The sequence below is a fragment of the Suricata suricatta genome, chromosome 11, assembly GCF_006229205.1.
Source record: "Suricata suricatta isolate VVHF042 chromosome 11, meerkat_22Aug2017_6uvM2_HiC, whole genome shotgun sequence".
NCBI classification, from domain to species: Eukaryota; Metazoa; Chordata; class Mammalia; order Carnivora; family Herpestidae; genus Suricata; species Suricata suricatta.
Genome location: NC_043710.1, coordinates 57,942,700 through 57,964,046, shown reverse-complemented (window position 1 = coordinate 57,964,046; position 21,347 = coordinate 57,942,700). Strand labels below are relative to the sequence as shown.

Below are 21,347 nucleotides of genomic sequence, written 5' to 3'. Positions count from 1 at the left end.
TTAGCAGTACTTCGTTCTTTAACAGTGTAAGCAACAAAATACTTGTTCCAATAGAACATATTAAGTAAAATATAAGTTTATGAATTTATTTCCTTTAACTTAAAGCCTTAAACAGTGTTTAAGTCAAATTCTTAAGCAGTGAAGAAAAAATTAAAGCCTATAAAATACAAGTTTTTTAATTTTTTGAATTCCCAAATTTCACAAATTCTTTCCAAATAACTACGAGCCAAGTTCCACTGGAATAAGACTTTTTTCAGGATACTCAGTGCTGAAGTGTCAGCTCCTAAAGGTCTGAAAAAAACTACCTTAAAGAAAACCAGAGAAAATGAGATAGGTCAGCCAAGACAAGTGTCCTGTGTAGCAAACAAAAATTTCTCTGTGATCCAACCAAAACAGCAACTACTACACCCACACACACATATAACTGGAATACTTTCATGGTCTTTTCTATAATCTTTCATCTAAATACTTTTTTATTTTTATTTATTTTTTAAGTTGATTTTTATTTTAAAAAAGAGAATTAAACTGTGGAAAAAAATCACAAAAATTAGATAATAAAAGAAAAAAATAAAGCAGAGGAGTACTAACATCTATTGAGTTTATATGCCTGGAACCATGCTAGTGGCATTGTTTACATAATTTTTCTAATATAAAATATCCCCTTGTGAGCTGGGTCTTATTCTTATTTTACATATCAGCAAATTGAGCTACAGCAAGATTAAGGAATTTGCCCAGTGTCATATAGCTCCGAAGTGGGAATATCTAGATTCAGTCCCAGGTCATTTCTCTTTAACAAGCTGTGTTCCTACCACCACATCATGGAAAAAGAAAAGAAAGAATAAAAGAGACACAACCATGAGTGTTGGTCTATACTAGTAATTCTTAAGAGACAAGCAAACCATGCAATTCTGGCAATATTACTAGACTTACCTTGGCTTCTATAGAATTATCTATCTGATTAAAGACATGATACTGTCTTAAGACAATTCTTTCAGTGCTGAAATGAATCATTTACCTTTTGTGCTAGTCACCTTTTCACATTTTAAAATTTATACGTTACCTAGCACATAAATTGGGAACATACAACATTGCAAAGCAATATACCTATAGTAGGTATTTAGCAAGTATTTGTTGAGAACACTTTGTATATTCACGATGCCTTGAAATCAGTGATATACATAATAATAGTTGGCCACGTATCAGCCTTCCGTGACACTTTAAAAGTTCTGGTTTTAGGGGCATCAGGCTGGCTGGGTTGGAAAAGCATGCAGCCCTTGATCTTGGGGTCAGGGGTTCAAGCCCCATGTGAGGCATAGAGATTACTTAAATAAATAAACTTTAAAAAAAAAGTTCTGACTTTGAAGTTCAGTCTGGGAAAAGGTTCTGCTTTAATCAGTCATGATGAAGACATACTACTGGTTACCTGAGTAATCATTTCTCTAGTGCCTCCCTAGATAATGGCTTCAAAATGATAACCAGGCAAAAATAAATCTTTTTTATTCTATAGATTACAATGGACAGAATATGTCAAGCAACTTCTCACTGAGAACTTTATATTAGACATTAAGCTAAATGCTATGGATACACAGTTAAAGCTAAAAAGATTTTTAACTTAAGACATTATCAATACACTGGAGAATATACGCATATATATAAGTAATCAAAATAGTATGCAAAATGTACACACATCATTCATTCAATAAATATTTATTGAAAGCTTTCTGCAGTAAACACTGTATGAAGCCCTAAGATACAGCAGTGAACAAGATCTTAGGGCCCCTCCTTTCATAGACTTTATAATCTAACATGGCTTCAAAGATTTCCCAAGTCTGCAAAAACATGAACTCATGGTCAAAAGTCACAGGGTCCCTGGTGGCTCAGACGTTAAGTATCTGACTTCGGCTCAGGTCAGGAGTTCTCATAATACGTAAGTTCGAGTCCCACACTGGGAGAGCACGAGCCCACTTCAGGCGGGCATAAGCCTCGTTTTGGGTGAGCTCACACCCTGCTTCAGGCAAAACACGAGCCCTGGGTGAGCCCCGCTTTTCTCTTTCTCTGTCTCTCTGTCCCTCACTCGTGTTCTCTCAAAAAAAAAATTTTTTTTCACAAGAACATACAAGGAAACATGCAGCCATAAAGGAAGAACAACAAAACAACAAGCAACAGAAACAGACAAGCAAAGATAAAAGATACAGAAATTTAAGGATACAGGACATTAAATATGATGGACATCTTTAAAAAAATAAATGAAAGTGACAAAAAATAACCAAAGGAAAAAAATTATCAAGAATTGTCGGCAGATGTGAAAAAGCAACAATAGAACCTTTAAAAATGAAAAATATAATAATTAAAAATGCTAAAGAGAAAGAAAATGAATGTAAAAAACAGGCTGAATTAATCAAGTAAAAAGAAATCAGAGATAAACAGGACATTCTGGACAGAAAGAATAATGTATGCAAACACAGGAAACTATGAAGCTGTATTCTGTGGTGGAGGAAATAAAAGCTGAATTATATTGCTGAAGTAAAAAGTGCAAGTGTTTAGAGAGGCGAGGGATTACATCAGAAAAGTCATCAAGGCCAGATTATGAAAGTCTTTATCCATTATACTTCTCAATTCTACATTCCACATGGACAAAAGTGATTATCCGAAACTTATGTATCTGTAACTATATTTATTTTATATGTGTATATATATATAGTCCATACTGTTTCTAGTTTTGAAATATATAAATCCTTAGATAAAAGAAAATGAAGAAATAGATATTGAGCAATATGGCAAACAACCCAAAAATCTTCTCATTACAAATACCTAGATATGCTAGGTAAAATTTAATAATATATTTTCCAATGCAAAGCTCAACTCCCAAAAGCCTAAAGGTAATTCCCAGAGGGAAAAATTGAGAAGAATCTGAAAATCAATATGGCACCTGGGTTTTGACTGTCCTACAAGACAGAAAGAGGTATGGCTGTGAACTGCCTGTCTCATTATCATAGGAATAAGAGATGAGGCACTGGACCATGGCAGGAAGGGGACTGGATCTGAGACCATCTATATGAGAGGCTTGAAGGACTACTGACTCAGCAGTTAAGTGAAATAGAAAAGTAACCACCCAGTAGTACAGAAAGACAGTAAGAAAGTTACCCCACAGTGACCTGGTTTAAGGGCATAAGTAAATAAATAAATAAATAAGTGTAATTACATCACTTAGAAGTATAAACACACGTCTGTGACTAGCATATTCTAATGCCCACCAGGATCCTCACCCCCTAGGATCTGTACCCTTGTGTAACTGCCTCCTTTTGTGTGTGGGCAGAACCCGTGACTTCTTTCTAAGCAACAGAATACAGCAAGGGTGGCATAATATATGTATCACATACATAACTATGTGCATGTGATAACATTATATGAGATTGTAACGCCCATCTTGCTGGAGACTCTCACCCCCTTGCTGGCATTGAAAACACAAGCCACCACATTGTTGGGTTGCCTATTTTAGGGGTCTCATGTAGCAAGGAACTGGGGGCAACCTCCAGGAGCTAAGAGTATCCTCCAACCAAAAGCCAGCAAGAACCTGAAGCCTCAATTCTACAACCACAGGAAACCAAATTCGCTAAAGAAATCTTCCCTATTCAAGCTGCAGATGAGACCACAGCCCTAGCCAACATCTTGATTGCAGCCTTGTAAGACTGTAAGCAAAGAACCAAGTTAAGTCAGGCCCACACTCTTACCCTATAGAAAATGTGAGATTATAAATTTGTGTTGCTTTAAGCCACTACATTTGTGGAAATTTGTTATGCATCACAGGCTAATACAAGGTAGAACTACATACTGAATAAAAATAGAAGGTAAGTTAGGAGGCGCAGATACAAAGTTAAAGTAGCTTCTTTGAATTATCTAAAAGGAAAGAAGAGAAAAGTTTGGATTTTAAGTCAAACATGTAGTCAAAAAATGTTTAAGTAATCACCAGTAAAAAAGAACTAGAACAAACCAAGTAGCTTCCAATCCAGCAGAGAGGAGAAAGGAATTTAAAAACCTATCATGGCCAAAAGAAGGCAAGAAATACAGGAGAATATAAAATAAAAAGCATTAAAAGGGGTGGAAATAAATAAAAATGTATCAATAATCAGAATAAATCAATAATCACAGAAATACAGAAAATGAGACTGAATTTTTAAAGTAAGAGAAGGGTGCCTGGGTGGTTGGTTGAGCATTCAACTCTTGATTTGGGCTCAGGTCAGGATCCCCAGGTCATGGGATCAAGCCCCATGTTGGGCTCCATGCTGAGCACGGATCCTGCTTAAAATTCTCTTTCTCTCTCCCTCTGTTCCTCTCCCATGCTCTCTCTCTCTAAAATAAAATTTTAAAAATTATAAAAATAGGGGCGCCTGGGTGGCTCAGTCAGTTAAGCCTCCGACTTCGGCTCAGGTCAGATCTCACCTTTGTGGGTTCGAGCCCCATGTCAGGCTCTGTGCTGACAGCTAGCTCAGAGCCTGGAGCCTGCTTCCAGTTCTGTGTCTCCTTCTCTCTCTGCCCTGCCCCCTCTCATGCTCTGTCTCTCTCTGTATAAAAAATAAATAAAACATTTTTAAAAAATACTTTAAAAATTATAAAAATAAGAGAACAGCTATCTGCTATTTACAAGGTAAACACCTTAAACATAAGGGTACATAATAGCTGGCAATAAAAGCCTGGAAAAAATATGCCAGGCAAAGAAACAAAATAGATTTTTAAATCTGTTTTTTAATGTTTGCTTATTTTTGAGACAGAGAGAGAGAAAAAGAGTTGGGGAGGAGGAGAGAGAGAGAGAGAGTGGGAGACACAGAATCTGAAGCAGGTCCTAGCCTCTGAGTTGTCAGCACAGAACCTGACTCAGGGCTCGAATTCATGAACCATGAGATTATGACCTAAGCTGAAGTCAGACGCTTAACCAACTGAACCACCCATGTACCCCCAAACAAAATAGATTTTAAAGCATAAATTCTATATCTTAAATTTTAGATCATCTTTAAAAATTAAGGCCATGTTTTGTCCAATCTCTCTTTTTAAAGTTTATTTATTTATTTTGAGATTGTGTATGAGTGGTGGCGGGGGGGTGCAAGCAGGGGAGGGATAGAGAAAGGAGAGGGAGAGACAGAGAGACCCAAGCAGACTCTGACACACAGTTCGATCTCACAAACCGTGAGATCATGACCTCAGCTAAAACCAAAAGTCAGCCACTTAATGACTGAGTCACCAGGCACCCCCGTCCAATCTCTTAAAGAAGTAAACCATTTACTGATGGTACACATGGCTTTGTACCTGTCTCATAGCTGGTAGAGTAATTTTGTGAAAATACCTAACACAGCATGCTTACCATATAAGCAAGAACAGAAGGCAGTAACAAGACAGGCTGTATGAACGATAGAATTAAAAGTAATGCACATTACACTTCCACCCAAGAGAGAGAAACAATGACTAGATTTACTCTCCTACCTGAAACCACCAATGAAGCAAGAAAGGTGCACAATGGAAACTTTTGGGGATGATGAGTATTTTCGAATCTTGAATGTGGTGATAGGTTCATGGGAGTACATCTGTCAAAACTTAGCAAATCGTACACTTTAAATATGTACAGTTTTGGCACAGCAAAGGAAACCATCAACAACATGAAAAGGCAATCTAATCTACTAAATGAGAGATGATATTTGCAATGATATACTTGATAAGGGGTTAATATCCAAAATATATTAAAGTACTCATACAACTCAACACCAAAAAAGCCTCCAAGCAATCCAATTGAAAAATGGGCAGAGTACCTGAATAGACATTTCTCCAAAGAAGACATCCAGATGGCCAACAGACACATGAAGAGATGCTCAGCATCACTCATCATGAGGGAAATGCAAGTCAAACTGCAATGAGAGTATCACTTCACACCAGACAGAATGGTCAATATCAGAAAGACCAGAAATAACAAGCATTGGTGAGGATATAGAGGAAAGAGAACTGTTGTATACTGTTGGTGCAGCCACTACAGAAAATAATATGGAAGTTCCTCCAAAAATTAAAAATTAAAATGCTGTAAAATGCAGTAATTCTACTTCTGGGTAGAGAAAGTGAAAAAAACGAATTAAAAAAGATATATGCACCCCTCTGTTTCTTGGACCATTTATAACAGCCAAGATATGGAAGCAACCCAAGTATCCACTGAAAGATGAATGGATAAATAGATATGAATGTGCACAAGCACACACGTATAGACACACACACACACACAAACACATATATACACACAAATATATGAGTATTATATAGCCATAAAAAAGAATGAAATCTGGGGCGCCTGGGTGGCTCAGATAGTTGAGCATCTGGCTTCGGCTCAGGTCATGATCTTCTGGTTCGTGGGTTCAAGCCCCACGTCGGGCTTTGTGCTGACTGCTCAGAGCCTGCAGCCTGTCTTCAGATTCTGTGTCTCCCTCTCTCTCTGACCCTCCCCTGCTCATGCTGGCTCTCTCTCTTTCAAAAATAAATAAAATACTAAAAAAAAAAAAAAGACTGAAATCTTGCCATTTTGACAACATGGATGGACCTAGAGGAAGGGTATTATGCTAAGTGGAATAAGTCAAATACAAATACTGTATGATTTCACTTACATGGGGAATCTAAAAAACAAAACAAACAGAAACAGATTTCAAAATACTAAGAACAAACTGGTAGTTGGCCAAGAGGAAGGGGATGGGAGAATAGATGAAATATTTGAATAAAATTAAGAGGTACAAACTTCCAATTATAAAACAAATTGTGGGGATGAAAAAGAATACAGCCTAGGGAATAATATTCTAATAGCTTTGTATGGTGGCACATGGCAACCGCATTTATCATGATAAACATTTAATAATATATCTAAATGTCAAAATCACTATGTTATACACATGAAAGTAATAAAATACTATATGTCAACTATACTTCAGCTAAAAAAATTTAAGGACAACAGATTTTTTTTAATAGGCAAAAGACACTTCACAAAAGAAGATATAAGAATGTTCAAGAGCCAATGAATATGTGCTCAATATCTTTATTCACCAGGTAAATGTTAATTAAAACCACAATGAGATACCACTACACATAGTCCAGAGTGGATAAAATTTTCAAAAAGAATAACACCAAATGTTGTTGAGGATGTGGAGCACCTAAAACTTCTATAATAAAATGAGATATCACTTTGGAAAAAAGTCTTGTAGTCCCTTAAAAAATGAACATAAAGCAACTCTATGACCTGGCAATTCCACTCCTAGGAATTTACCCAAGAAAGACGAAAATGTATGTCCAGGCTAGGACGCCTGGATGGGTCAGTCAGTTAAGCATTGGACTCCTGGTTTCAGTTCAGGTCATGACCTCACAGTTCCGTGAGTTCAAGCCCTGCGTTGGGCTCCTTACTGACCGTGTGGAGCCTGCTTGGGATTCTCAGTCTCTCTCTCTCTCTGCCACTCCTCCATTCATGCTGTCTCCCTCAAAATAAATAAATAAACTTAAAAAGAAAAGAAAAGATATATCCATGAAAAGTCTTCTATAAAAATGTTTACAGCAGTTTTATTCAAAATAGCCAAAAACTGGAAATAGTCCTGGAGTCCATCGATAGGACAATGGATAAACAAACTAGTATATTTCATACAGTGGAATACTACTCAGCAATAAAAAGAAACAAATCACTGGGGTGCCTGACAGGCTCAGTTGGCGCAGCATGCAACTCTTGGTCTTGGGGTTGTAGATTCAAGCCCCACGATGGGTATGGAGCTAATTTAAAAATAATCTTTTAAAATTATTTTTAAATATTAAATTAAAAGGAATACACTACTGATACAAACAACTGGTTAAATCCCAGTGGGTGTGGAGATAACAAGCATAATCTTTTGAAAAAAAATTTTTTTAAATAAACAGGAATAAATTGATACAACATGGTGATATCTCATATCTCACAAGCATTAATCTTAAATAGATTAATAAAAAATTTAAATCTTTTCAATTTTAACTTCTAATACAGTAATTGCCAAAGGATTTAACTCACAGACCTCTTCAGGGTCCTCAATAATTTTTAAATGTATAAATGAGGTCACGAGACAAAAAAGCTTGAGCACTTCAGAGCTAGTAAAAGTAGAATATGGGCATGCCCTACAATCTAGGCATTATACTATTCAATAGATACAAGAACTCTCAAATCTGTGTGTACCAGAAGATGTACAAAAATATTATAACATTATCTGCAATAGTAAAAACCTGAAAACAACAAAATAGCCAATGACCGAAGAATGGATAAATCAATATGTTCATATAGTGGAATTCTAAACAGTAAAAAAAAAATGAACTACAGGTAATCCATCAACAGAGATAATTCTTGGGAACATGGATGATACATATTTCACCACAATTTGAGTGAAAAAAGCAAGTTGAAGAATATACATATATACACCCATATATATATATATATAGTACAATTCCACTTACGTAAAATTAAAACAAGCAAACCTAAACAGTATATTCTTTAGGAATGCACAGTGATAAAAAGCTAGGATCTCTGGAGAAAAAGGAAGAATATGGGATGAGGGAAAGGCAGAGGGGGGCTATAATTTTTATTGAATAAATACTCTTAACCAAAGAACAGTCCTCCTTTATCAAGGTCATAATTCTCTTCAACTGTCCAGCTTTAAGTTGGACACTCCTAGTGCAGTGAAAGAACTGGGAACATCCATCTGACTGGCAAGACGGAATGACCTCCAGTGACCGACTGGATTTCAGACAACAAAACCAGACTGTCCTTATGTTAACTTTAAAAGTAGGATGGGAAGGGTGGTGAAGTGATTGCTACCCAGTCGGTAAAATAGCCTAAAACCGTAATATTTCATTCTGAGAATACTATCTCACTAGAATGTCTCCTTTATCATTTTGTATAAATGAATAAATGAATGACTTCCAGTCACAAAACAATTTTTACAATAGTATCAAGATTTTAACATGCATAATTTTTAGAGTTCTGTTTTGTTTTCTGAGTCCATTCAGTCTTTCCTCTTGCTGTTAAAAGCAGCTTGCTCTGAAAAGTTAAAGAACTTTAAGAGAGTCCACACCTATAATGAGTCAAAGATTTTTCCAGTCATGCAACTGAATTATTTCAACCTTGAAGTACTTATGTACTTTCATTGGGTAAAATACCTCTTTTGAGTCTCACGAGTACATTACAGGGATTAAAAAAAATGATGCTTATAAAAATTCTTTGAAATCTTCAGATAGAGCGCCTATATTAAACTTTATTATTATTTTAAAAGTTTCATTCTAAGAATAAAAAATGTGGTGTAATTTAGCATTCACTGAGTTTACACAACAAGAAATCAAAATTGCTCAAAACTCAACTTTAGACACTGTTTCATTTACTAGTTGCTGAATAACAAACCACCCCCAAACTTCATGGCCTTCAAAAACAATGTATTAAATAAATAAATAATAAAAACGGTTTATTAGCTCTCACAGGAAGAACATGTACAATGAAAGGTACACAGGAATATAAATGTGATACATAAACAATCTTTGGCAAGAGTACAGTGTAAGTAGGGAAAACAGGAATTACAGGGAAAAGGAGGAACAGAGACTGAAGAGTTTACAATAAACTGGATGCCACAAGGAGCTAAAGCACACAACCACCAGGATGGCAAAAACTGAAGACTAACCAAATGTCAGTGAGGAAGTGGAGGACATGCCATGAAGGTAAAACATTACAACCTTGACTTTGAGAAAAGGTCTGGCAGTGTCTAATAAAACTGAACACACAAGCATCTGTGACCCAGTTACTCTAACCCTGAGTATTTACCTATGAGAAATGAAAATACATATCCACCAGAAGACTTGTACAAGAATGTTCATATATATGAAATTTATATATATAAATATATATATAATTTATATATATATAAAATCGTCGATAGGTAAATCAATAAACTGTGGTATATTCATACAGTGGAATACCACTCAGCAATAAAAAGGAACTACCAATACGTGCAACGTTGGTGCAATCTCTAAAACATTATGCTGAGTGAAAGAAGTCTCACGCAGGAGTGCCTGGGTAGCTCAGTCAGTTGAGTATCTGACTCTTGACTTTGGCTCAGGTCAGGACCTCAAGGTTTGTGGAGACAGAGCCCCTGTCCAGCTCTGCCCTAACAGCACAGAACCTCCTTTAGATTCTCTCCCTCCCTCTCTCTCTGCCCCTTCCCTGACCTATGTGCATACATGCATGCGTGCTCTCTCAAAATACATAAATGAACTTTTAGAAAAAAGAAAATCTTATACCAAACAGTAAATACTGTTTGATTCCACTTATATACAGTTCTAGAACAGAAGCATCTAATCTATAGTGTGGGGAACACATCAGAACAGTGGTCGCCCTGGAGAGAAGGGGAAGGTGGAGGTGAGAATTAACAGGGGAGGGGCATGAAGAACTTTCTCACTTGATGGTGAAGGTCCATATTCTAATAGAGGTTTTGGCTATACAAATGTTTGCATTTCCTCAAATTCAGCAAATATACACTAAAAATCAGTGCATTATATCAAATATAAATGTTACCTCCAAAGGAAAAATAAATAAAACTTTAATTGATGATATGCATGCTGAAGGATTTAGGAGAAAGTATAAAGATGTCTGTAATTTACTTTGAAATGTGTCAAAAAATAAAATGAACTGATAGAAAAATGAACAACTGAATAGTCATGTAATAAAACAAACATAATAAAATGTTAATAGTAGAATCCAGGCAATAGTTGAACAGCTATTTGCTGCAAAATTCTTCTGACTTTGTTATGAAAATATTCATTTTTAAAAAGGGGGTTTTCATGCCGTGTTAGAATTCAGCCTGTATCCTTCTGTCAATAGAAAGTCCTCCCACAAGCACCTAACTCTGTAAGGAGGAATCAACCAAGGTTTAAAGAGGTATCCACTGGGGCTCCTGGCTGGCTCAGTGGTTAGAGCATGTGACTCTAGATGTCAGGATCGTGAGTTCAAGCCCCATGATGGGCAAGGAGCCTACTTAAAATAAAGATTAAATAATAATAATAATAATAGAGCGGTATCCACTGAGAGAACACAGCTACAAATGACAACAAAGGAACATCATGTGCAGAAGCAATCCCACTGAAAACATCTAAAACTTCTGGTATATTCTCAATATATTCAAACAAATGAAAGAAAGAAGGATGAAAGGGAAGAAAAGAGAAGGGAGGGAAGGTCCACTAAAGCAAGGATCAATTAGATCAAGGAGGAGGCGTCCCCCCAAAAAAGTTTTAACCTTCCTCCAGACTCAGTTTGCTCTAGGCCTGTCAACTGATTGGCCCACCTCAGGGAGGCCCACCCACATTACTGAGGATAATCTTACTTAAAGTCAACTTATTGTAGATGTTCATCACATTTATAAAATACCTTCCTAACAACACTTAGATTAGTATTTGATTAAATAAGTGATATGAAAGCCTAGCCAAGTTCACACAGAAAACTGTCACAGATGAGGAGGCCACAACTATATAACACAGAATGATCCTTTTTTTTTTTCCTGTTTTTTATTTAATTTTGAGAGACAGAGAGAGACAGCATGAACAGGGGAGGGTCAGAGAGAGAGAGAGACACAGAATCTGAAGCAGGCGCCAGGCTCTGAGCTAGTTGTCAGCACAGACATGGGGCTCGAACCCAGGAACTGTGAGATCATGACCTGAGCTGAAGCCAGACGCTTAACCAACTGAGCCACTGAGGCACCCCATCATCATTTTGCTGGGTCCTAGAAAATGTCTCCATCCCTCTACTTCTTTTAAAATGCCCTCTGCACTACCTAAAACTCTCCAGGCCAGGGGTTTTGGAAATAGTTGACAAGGGAACAGGGTGAACCCAAAATCAAAGAAAACAACTTAAAATTTTAACTGGAGATAATAACACACTGGACAAGACTTTCATTTAAATGTTCACTATTCTATGTATTCTGGCTTGGTAAAGTTCCCCCAAATTACTATTTGAGATATTTGTTCTTATTTACCCACACACCAATTACTGCTCCATTAAATAATAAAAATCTATCATTTCTTCCAACATGTGCTACCAAATGACAATTCTTCCTAGTTAGTCTCTTTGACAGTAAAACTAAGTCAAGATGAGACTTCAATATGCCCTTAGCCTTCAAGTATTACTCAGTGCTAATTACTAACTTACAGTCTAAAAAGTGGTTTGGTTTGAGCTTGGTAAAACTATTAGGAGCAAATTTGAATGAAATCTGTTTCTGAAAGAAAAAGTGGTAAGTCCAATTTTAAGTTCAATTGTGCTTATTACCCAGGATAATCATTTTCAAGCTCTCCTTCACATGCAGTGTTTCCAGTCTGTTGGGCGGGGGTGGGGGGGGGGTTCAACACCTAACCTGGTTTTCAAAGTTAGAAACATAGGTTCCAGTACCAGCCCTATGATCCTGAACGAATCACTTATCCTTTTGAACTTGGTTTCCTTATATACAAACAAGGATAACACCTACACGTCACAGGAAAATAAGAATTAAACATGTTTTGTGAACTTGAACCCTTGTTTCTCCAAGTATAGCTCCAGACCAGAAGCCCTGGAATCACTTGAGAGCTGATAAGAAATGCAGAATCTAAGGCCACATTCCACACCTACTTAATCAGAACATGCACTTTAACAAGAGCTCAAGGTAATTAACATGCACACACGCCTCTGAGAGGCCCTGCTGTAAGGCACACTAGAGATGTCAGGTATCTTCACCACAAAAATTAGTTCACTGGGAGCTCTTTTCCTTCTGAGGAAGTCCTATGATCTAGTAACTCATTAACAATATGACACCAACAACACTGACATCATGTTCCTCAGCAGCTACCATTTCCCTTACTGAGAAACTACTGAATATGGATTCTGGTGTAGGTTTTACCACTAATTTGCAACATAATCTTAGGCAAATCACTTCAATATTCAAGGTCTTTCTCCTTACATGTAAAGTGAGAGGATCACACCACTAGTACCCAATCTGAGGTCTCTGGACTCACTAGTAATGGAGAGAGGCAACACAGTATGTTATTAAAAACGTATCTCTTGGATCACTTAGGCTCTGAAACTTAATAGTGTGTGACCAAGGAGGGCACCTGGGTGACTCAGTCAGCTGAGTGTCCAACTTCGGCTCATTTGTGAGTTTGAGCCCCATGCTGGGCTCTGTGCTGACAGACAGCTCAGTCTGGAGCCTGCTTCAGGTTCTATGTCTCCCTCTGTCTCTGCCCCTCCCTCGCTCATGCTCTGTCTCTCTCTCTCTCTCAAAAATAAATGAACATTAAAAAAAAAAAGTGTGTGACCAAGGGCAAGTTATGCAAGTTATTCAATCTTCCTAAACTTTAATGTCTTCAACTGCAAATTAGGATTATAATAGTAAGTACCTCAGAGATCAAGCAGTATACTACGTGGTTACAAATGAGTGCTCTGCTAGGTAACTTTTTTAGGATGCTAGAAAATCGACATCTTGACCGCAATGGTAGTTACATAGATATATATACCTGTCAAAACTTTTCAAGCTATACATTTAAAATGGATGCATTTTAAGTACTTTCTTCCTCAAAAATCTAATTTTTTTCAATGTTTATTTTTGAAAGGTGGGGAGGGGCAGAGAGAGAGGGGAGCAGAAGATCTAAAGTGGGCTCTGTGCTGACAGCAGAGTCAGACACTTAACCGACTGAGCCACCTAGCAGCCCCACAAAAAGTTAATTTTAAAAGTAAAAAAGAAAAAGAGAGAAAGGAAAGAGAATGTGCCCTAGAGTCAGATTGTGTGAATTCAAATCCTGGCTCTGCCACTTGCAAAGTGAACAACTTTGTACAAAATTATTTAACCCCTGTAGGAGCCCTCAATTTCTACTATCATAAAATAAGACAACTAACAAGCATCTCACTTCAAAAAGCCACTATAAGGATTATAATAGGGATTCTTATGAGATCATACACACACAGGGCTTTGCATATATTAACTCTCATAATGTTAGCTATTGTTATAGCTACTGACTATTTTCGATATTTCAAAAATCCCATTTATCCACAATAAGGCTCCAATGAAAATATTATGCTCTTTTATTTTGGCCTAGAATTATATCAATACATTACATACCTCACGTGGATCAATATGGTGTGGGTAACTGACTACAACTCCTCTGATTGACAGTTACACGTACCTTTATTTAATTAACATGGTGACAAAGTACATTAACAACTTGTATATAAGTAATAATAAATTACAGTTTAAGTAATAATAATAATAATAATAAATCCATGGGACCCAAGAAAGAAAACAATAAATGGATTTCTTTCTAACGAATGTGTTTAAATAGCTGCTAAGCCACCGTATGATCCAGCAATTCCATTTTAGGGTCACAAAAACATATTTGTACACCCACGTTCATGGTGGCACTATTCACAACAGCCAAGAAGTGGAAACAATCCATATGTCTATCAACAGAGAAATGGATAAGCAAAATGTGGCTCATATACACAATGGAATCTTATTCAGCCTTTAAAAAGAAGGAAATTCTAACTAATGCTACAACATCGACTGAACTACACAGACACTATGCTAAATAAGCCAGTCACAAAAAGACAAAGACAGCACTGTCTTTATATGCAATACCTAGAGTAAGTTCATAGAGACAGAAAGTAGAAGAGTAGTTACCAGGGCCTGGGAGGAAGAAGGAATCGGGAGTTATTTAATGGAAACGAGTTTCAGTTCTGCAAAATGAAGAGTTCTAGAGATTGACTGCAAGACCACATGAATGTACTTAACACTACTAACCTGTACATGGCTCAGTTGGTTAAGCATCCGGCTTCGGCTCAGGGCATGATCTCATGGTTTGTGGGTTCGAGCCCCGCGTCAAGCCTGACCACTAGCTCAGAGCCTGGGGCCTGCTTTGGATTCTGTGTCTCCCTCTCTCTCTGACCCTCCCCTGACCGCTCTGTCTCTCTCTCTCTCTCAAAAATAAATAAAAAGCATTAAAAAAAATTTTTAATGGTAAATTTTATTCTATGTGTATTTTTCCACAATTAAAAAATTATAAATAAACTGTACGGCGGTTCTTCCAGTATTAACACTTTATATAAAGCTTTTATACTTCAACCTCTTAATGAGCAACCTTCATTGTATTTCAATGCACTACATATATGCATCCATCACAGCACCTGAAACAATTTACTGGCAGTCTTTGACTTGTACATAATAAATCTAAATTTTTTTGTACAAGGAACTTGACCCTTGGTTTGGCCTTCATTCTTCAGTTGACTTATGGTTTTGAGCTATGTGTGAGGCAGTGCTGCTTGCCTGTCAATACCATCAGGAAAATGACTGCCTTCCTTAGGTGACAGGAGGATCACTTCTGCCAGCCCACAGAAACCCAGGACCAAAAGCCTGAAGCATATTCACCTACTTGAGGCTATGATTCAGAGAAGATGGGTAGGAGGGGGCTGGCAAAAAGGAAAGGACAAGAAAGGCAGCACTCGACCCCAACCAGCTAGATGCCTTGAGTGGCATATGTGTATGGCAGAGAGGCTGGTTAAAGCCTCTGTGTCGAAGAAAAACCCCTTTACCTCATCTAAGCAAATCCCATAATAATGGTATAAAAACTGAAGGTTGTCCTACTTTGCTTCTGCCCAATTCCTATCAATAGGATGGGAAGAAGGGATGATAACTATCCAGATTGAATCATTCCAGCCCAAGGACAAAAGGGAGATGAGCCAGATGGTCCTATCGGAAGTTACCATCCATTCTCCCCATTCATGAAAGTCTTACTAACCAAGTTACCCCCTCAGACTGAGGTAGCCTCTACAGAGATATAGAAATTATCTTTTATTTTTTTGGCTTTCCAATAAAGCCTCATTCATAATACAATCAATTCCTGAACATTCTTCTTTCAAATAAATTTTTAGTAATGCATTTCCCTTAAAAATGGAAAATGCCTATTAGTACTTATTTACACCCCTACTGGCCTATCAGCCACCTTGAACAGAGGTGACTTTATATAGTTTTGTATTCTATACAATATAGTTTATCTGGGTAATTCTCTGAGGCCATAACGAAAACATAGGCTTCCCTCCCACTTCCCTTTGGGTAACATTTCTTCCATGAAACTAACAGTGCTTGAAACTCCACTTCCTACAGAAACTATGTCTTAGTAGAAAGAATTGTCAGACCTATATTTAAATACCATTTCTGTCACTTAATACTTGCATGATGCTGAGCAAGTTACTTAACTTTCCCAAGACTCAGTTCTCACATCAATAAAATGGGAATTCCACCCCCTACTCACTAGGAATGTTGTCAAGAATAGAAATACACAGGAAACCATCACTTTAAAGAGTTCTAATATGCACAAATTCCAGTTAGTACAGTGTAGGTAAATAATTCCAATCCAACAACACAATTCAAATTTCAGTTACCACAGTACATTAACTGTGAGTGACTGAATACAGTGCAAACTTCACTACTAGGTGTTCAGTCCACAAATCACTATGTAAATAATAGAAATACATTCACAATCAGTGCCTAACTGATCTGAAAAGTCACTTCTTTCAAAGTCTCTTGCTGGATTTGACAAAAGAAAATGCAAAGGAACAAAAATTAAGCTGTTGGTGGACCTCTCATCGGCAACGATAAAAGCCAGGAGACAATAATATGTATAAAGTGCTGAGAGAAAAATAACTCTCTGCCTAAACTTGTTTTGTTTTTTTCTTAATGTTTATTTATCCCTGATAGAGACAGAGCATGTGCCAGGGATGAGCATAGAGAGAGAAGGAGACAGAATCTGAAGCAGGTTTCAGGCTCCAAGCAGTCAGCACAGAGCCCCATGCGGGGCTCAAATTCATGAGCCTTGAGATCATGACCTGAGCCAAAGTCACTTAACCCACAGAGCCACCCAGGTGCCCCAACTGCCTAAACTTCCAACAATGAATAAGACATCATTGCACATTTGTTAATCAGTTCATGTACAGACAGCAAAGCATGTAGCTGAGTTGTCTCTGGTGATGAATGTAGGTGATATTTTACATAAATGGACAATCAAAAGAGGGAAATGGACAACAATGATGAAAGTGTAGCAAAGAAACAAAAAGTGATAGTGTTGGAAGTGAAATTCCAATCAAACATAAACGGAGTTATTGAAGAAACAGCTGACGTTGACAATGTTGACTGCCGCCATTCCAGAGACTCTAGACATGCAACTTTAATGAAGGCAAACTTACCAACATAAATGAGTAAAGTGGATGTGAGAAACGGATGAAGATGGACTAGTAGTAGTGACACTAGCAAAAAAAACTTTGCATTTAAAAGAACTCTCAGGGCACCTGGGTGGCTCAATGAGTTGGTGAAATGTCTGACTTTGGCTCAGGTCATGATCTCACAGTTTGTGTTTGAGCCCCATGTTGGGCTCTGTGCTGACAGCTCAGAGTCTGGAGCCTGCTTAGGATTCTATCTCCCTCCCTCCTTGCCCCTCCCCCCTCGCGTGTGCGTGGGTGTGGGTGTGTGTGTGCCTGCGCTCTCTCTCTCTCACAAAACAAACATTAAAAAAAAATTTTTAAAGAACTCTCCGAGATATTCCACAATACTGAAAGTGCAAAGAGTAAAATGTTAGAAGCTGATCCAAACTTAGAAAGAGGTATGACAATTCATCAAGACATAGAAAAATACTCATTCCGTAAGTTATAAGACAAGAAGGCTAGCATAGTTCAAACTACTCTTGATAAGTTCCTTTACAAAGAAAGAATACATTATTATAATAATTATATTATTATTATATAATTATTTATAATTATAATTCTCAATGTTTTTAATGTTTTAAATTATAGTATACTAAATATTAGTTTTACTATTTTTCCATTTCTCTATATAACTATAACCAACAATAAGAGAGTTTATAATGTTTGACAAAAAATTTTCAAGGTCACAAAGCAATCATATTCCCATTGATTATAAAGACTACGTTGCCAGGTTTTAACCTGCAAGATCCTTTGTGCTGCCCCACACTACCATAAAGAGTGGACCTATAGCTTCTGGCACATCAAGGAGAATATTATTTCACGACCAGAGAGAAAACCTCTGCCTTTACAATCTGCTCAAATAAAGAAGGAATCTGGAAAAAAAAAATGGAAAAAAAAAAACAAAGGAATTTGAAATGATCTTGGGTGATGGTTAAGAAGACAGGTTTTCAGGTGTTTCAGTGACTAACTGCTGCTGCAACTGAACGTGCAATTCCCCAAACTCCTCTTTTTATTGCTCAAAATACACACAGCCTAGTGCTAAAAGACAGGGTTCGTGAATAATTATTCAATCTGTCCTTTGTGACAGTATTCTATTTCACCTGTCCTTATTCCTTGCATGCAGGGACCAAACCTGTGTGACAGTGTATGGAATAGTAGCTTTAGAATCAGACCTCAACTCGAACACCATCCCTACACCATTTTTTGCCACCTTAGGCAAAGGCTGAAAGAGAGAAGAGGAAGTGCTTAGCAAAGTGTGGTACACAGTAAGCACTTAGATATGGTTATTATCATCACTATTATCTTTAATATTCTTATCATTAACGTAAATATCACAATAATATAATTGTATTTGTTTTAAATATATCATGATTAACCAGCATATTCTTCAAAGATCAAATTCTCTTACTCCAAAAACTGACAGATACCCTCTAAATCCGGGGTAATAAGACTTGACCTCAACTTCCTCCAAATAATTTTCTCCCAAGGCACATGTGCAAAGGGCAGCCAACATTCACTTACCCTCTTCTTGCAACCCCTGATTCTTATGTCAAAACCCGCCCTGCAGTCTGCTCAGTTTCCTCCTCTGAGGACATTAAGACCAAAAGCCATTTCCCACTTCTCATAGCTATCTGGAGGAACAGTAGTATCTTGCGTTCTCAGAGCTCACATGACTTAACTGTCAGTTTTCTCTTGATTCTAATCCTAGGCTCTAACCGATGAGCCATTATCAACTGCAGCCACCCATACATATGCAAAGGACCTAACGGTCAACTAAAGCCAACCCCTTTTCTTTACTAAATAATTCCTCATAAAATACTTATGTGAGTTGTTAGTTCAGTAATATATGTTTCAGCACTTCGAGTGACCTGCACCTCCGGTCAAGCCATTCCATGACTACCTTTAGGTTAAAAGTTTCCTTATGCTGAAGCAAACTCTCTCCCCTTGCTGGTAGTTTCCATCCAGATACTCTAATTCCACATTCTAGAGAAATCTGGAAGTTGAACTGCTCTACATGACAGTCCATATGATGTATGAAGACTATGGCAATGTCCTCATGTCACTCTTCCATGTTACACACTTCCTGTTCAGAAAGCACAATTACGTCCCTTCCTCTCATGGGCCTTATCTGAACCAGGTGTGGGCTTGCCAACATGATCTAACAACAAATTGGCAAAGCGCTTCCTTGCCAACATTTGGGCTGCCACCTAATTATACTACGAATGATCCCTCTGCCCATATTCCTCCATTATTATATAAAAATAATTACTTTAAACTGGTAGTTCAGGAAATGTGACTCTCAGCCTAAATCATGGTTTAAAAGGGCTGATTTAAAGTCTTGAACACTAAAGAGGTCAGTTTTTTTTATTTAGTCAACTACTGTGAAGAGTATAAAGGGGGATCAGCTGGCATGAAACTCCTGCCTCTTCCCTACAAAGCCAAACAAATGCCTGGGGAAAGGCCCCACCAATGGGAAGGTTAGCTAAGAGGAGTCTCTTCCTGTCCCGAGAAAGTGAGGCCAATATAAAGAAGGCAGTAAAAACCAAAACAGTATTCTCCCTACTTTGCCAGAAACAGGTAGGCACCAGAAGAAGGATCAAACATCGTGCTCTCAAAACTTAACCAAGTGTAGTGCATAAAAGAAGTGGCAGATTTTTCCTGTGCTCTCCCAACCTAGTGGAGTAAGAGCCGGGGAAATACACACACACACACACACACACACGCACGCACGCACGCACGCACGCACTCAAGGGGACATTTGGTGCCTGTCAGGGGCAAGTAGTTGGAGAAGGATTTTCCCCAAGTCCTCAGAAGGTGCTATCAGTGGAAGCAGGGTCCTCAGATGAACCCTGACCCTTAGGTAGTCGAAAAGGAGGCAGGCAGAGTGGCACAGGGACTTGGTCCCCTGTGCTCATGTGAGCCTGACACCTTCCCTAGAGGTGACCAAAGAGGTCCTATGGGAACAGATAAAGAGGAAGGAAAAGACCTGGAAGTTTTCACGTCTGGGGTAAGACTAAGGACCTGTTCCCTTCTCCTGTACCCTTAGGCCAAAGGTGGTGGCAGCAACAGTAGGAGCAGGTGTCCCAGGCCCTCATTCTAAAGAGCAGAATTCTCCACTCTCCCAACCTCCTTTACGGCCGCCCCAGCCTGCCCCACTCCACGCGTCATAAAGGAATCCCCATCCCCATTCTGCCCCTCAGGCCTCCCTCAGGTCCAGCGGGGGGCTCCCCACTTCTCTTCCGATCCCCAACCCGGCCAGACCCCGGCACGCCTCACCGGACACCCTGATTCCCCCATCCACTCCCCTCCTCGGCAGAGCTCCCATTCCTGCCACCAGGCCGGGGCTCCCCACTCCACCTCCCTAGCCAGGCCTGGTGCCTTCCCCGGCGGCCAGGTCCGCCCTTCGCCTTCCTCACTCGCCGTCTCCCCTCGGACCGGCGCCCTCCCTCCCTGCCTCCCGCTTCAGGCCCGGGAGCCCGCACTCACAGAACTCGGCGATGTACCAGGTCACCGCGTAGTTCTCCTCGCACCAGTCCAGCGTGGACGTCGTGGGGCCCCAGTAGCCCTCGCGGTCTGCGGCCGGAGCCATCGCGCACGCAGCCGCCGCCGCCGCCGCCGCCCAGGCGCTCCGCTGGCTGCGCTCAGCTCGGCAAGCTCCCAGGCCGGCTCGGGCCCTGCTCTCGCGCCCACCGCACGCTCCGCCCACCCGCTCTCCCTTAGGGGAGGGGCCGGCGCCGTCAGCTGCTGTGCCCGGCGGGGAGTCCCCGCCCACCGGTGCCTCCAGGCCTCTCGCGCCTTGCCGGCGCCCCGCCCACCCCGAGGCCCCAAGGGTTCCCCTCAGGCCCCCTTTTTCCCAGGGAAGGGCTGTGATCGGGTCACCGGGACGACGGTTACCCAGGCTGCCTGTCCCGCCCAGACACGCCCCTGGCTGTAAGCTTGGGGTTCCTGATATCCCTGAGGCTGTTTTGTGTCTGGACGTGTCAGAGACTCTATCTCCGTGTAGGTGTGTGTGTGGTTTGATTTTAACTAGAGCCGGGTGCGCTGAAGCCTTCGGCAAGCCTTCGCT

The 21,347-nt window shown here is 39.2% G+C and overlaps 1 protein-coding gene across 2 annotated transcripts in view; it reads right to left on the bottom strand.

Annotated features, from left to right (window-relative positions):
- ACER3 (alkaline ceramidase 3) overlaps positions 1–20,989 on the bottom strand; it is a 149,880-nt gene extending 128,891 nt beyond the window's left edge. The window contains exon 1 of one of the 2 annotated variants that reach the window (XM_029956694.1): positions 20,768–20,989. In XM_029956694.1, coding sequence (XP_029812554.1) covers positions 20,768–20,870 — 103 coding nt within the window. In that variant the 5' untranslated portion in view covers positions 20,871–20,989. The remainder of the gene's footprint in view (positions 1–20,767) is intronic. The other variant, XM_029956695.1, reaches the window with a different exon arrangement.
- Positions 20,990–21,347: the final 358 nt, after the last annotated feature.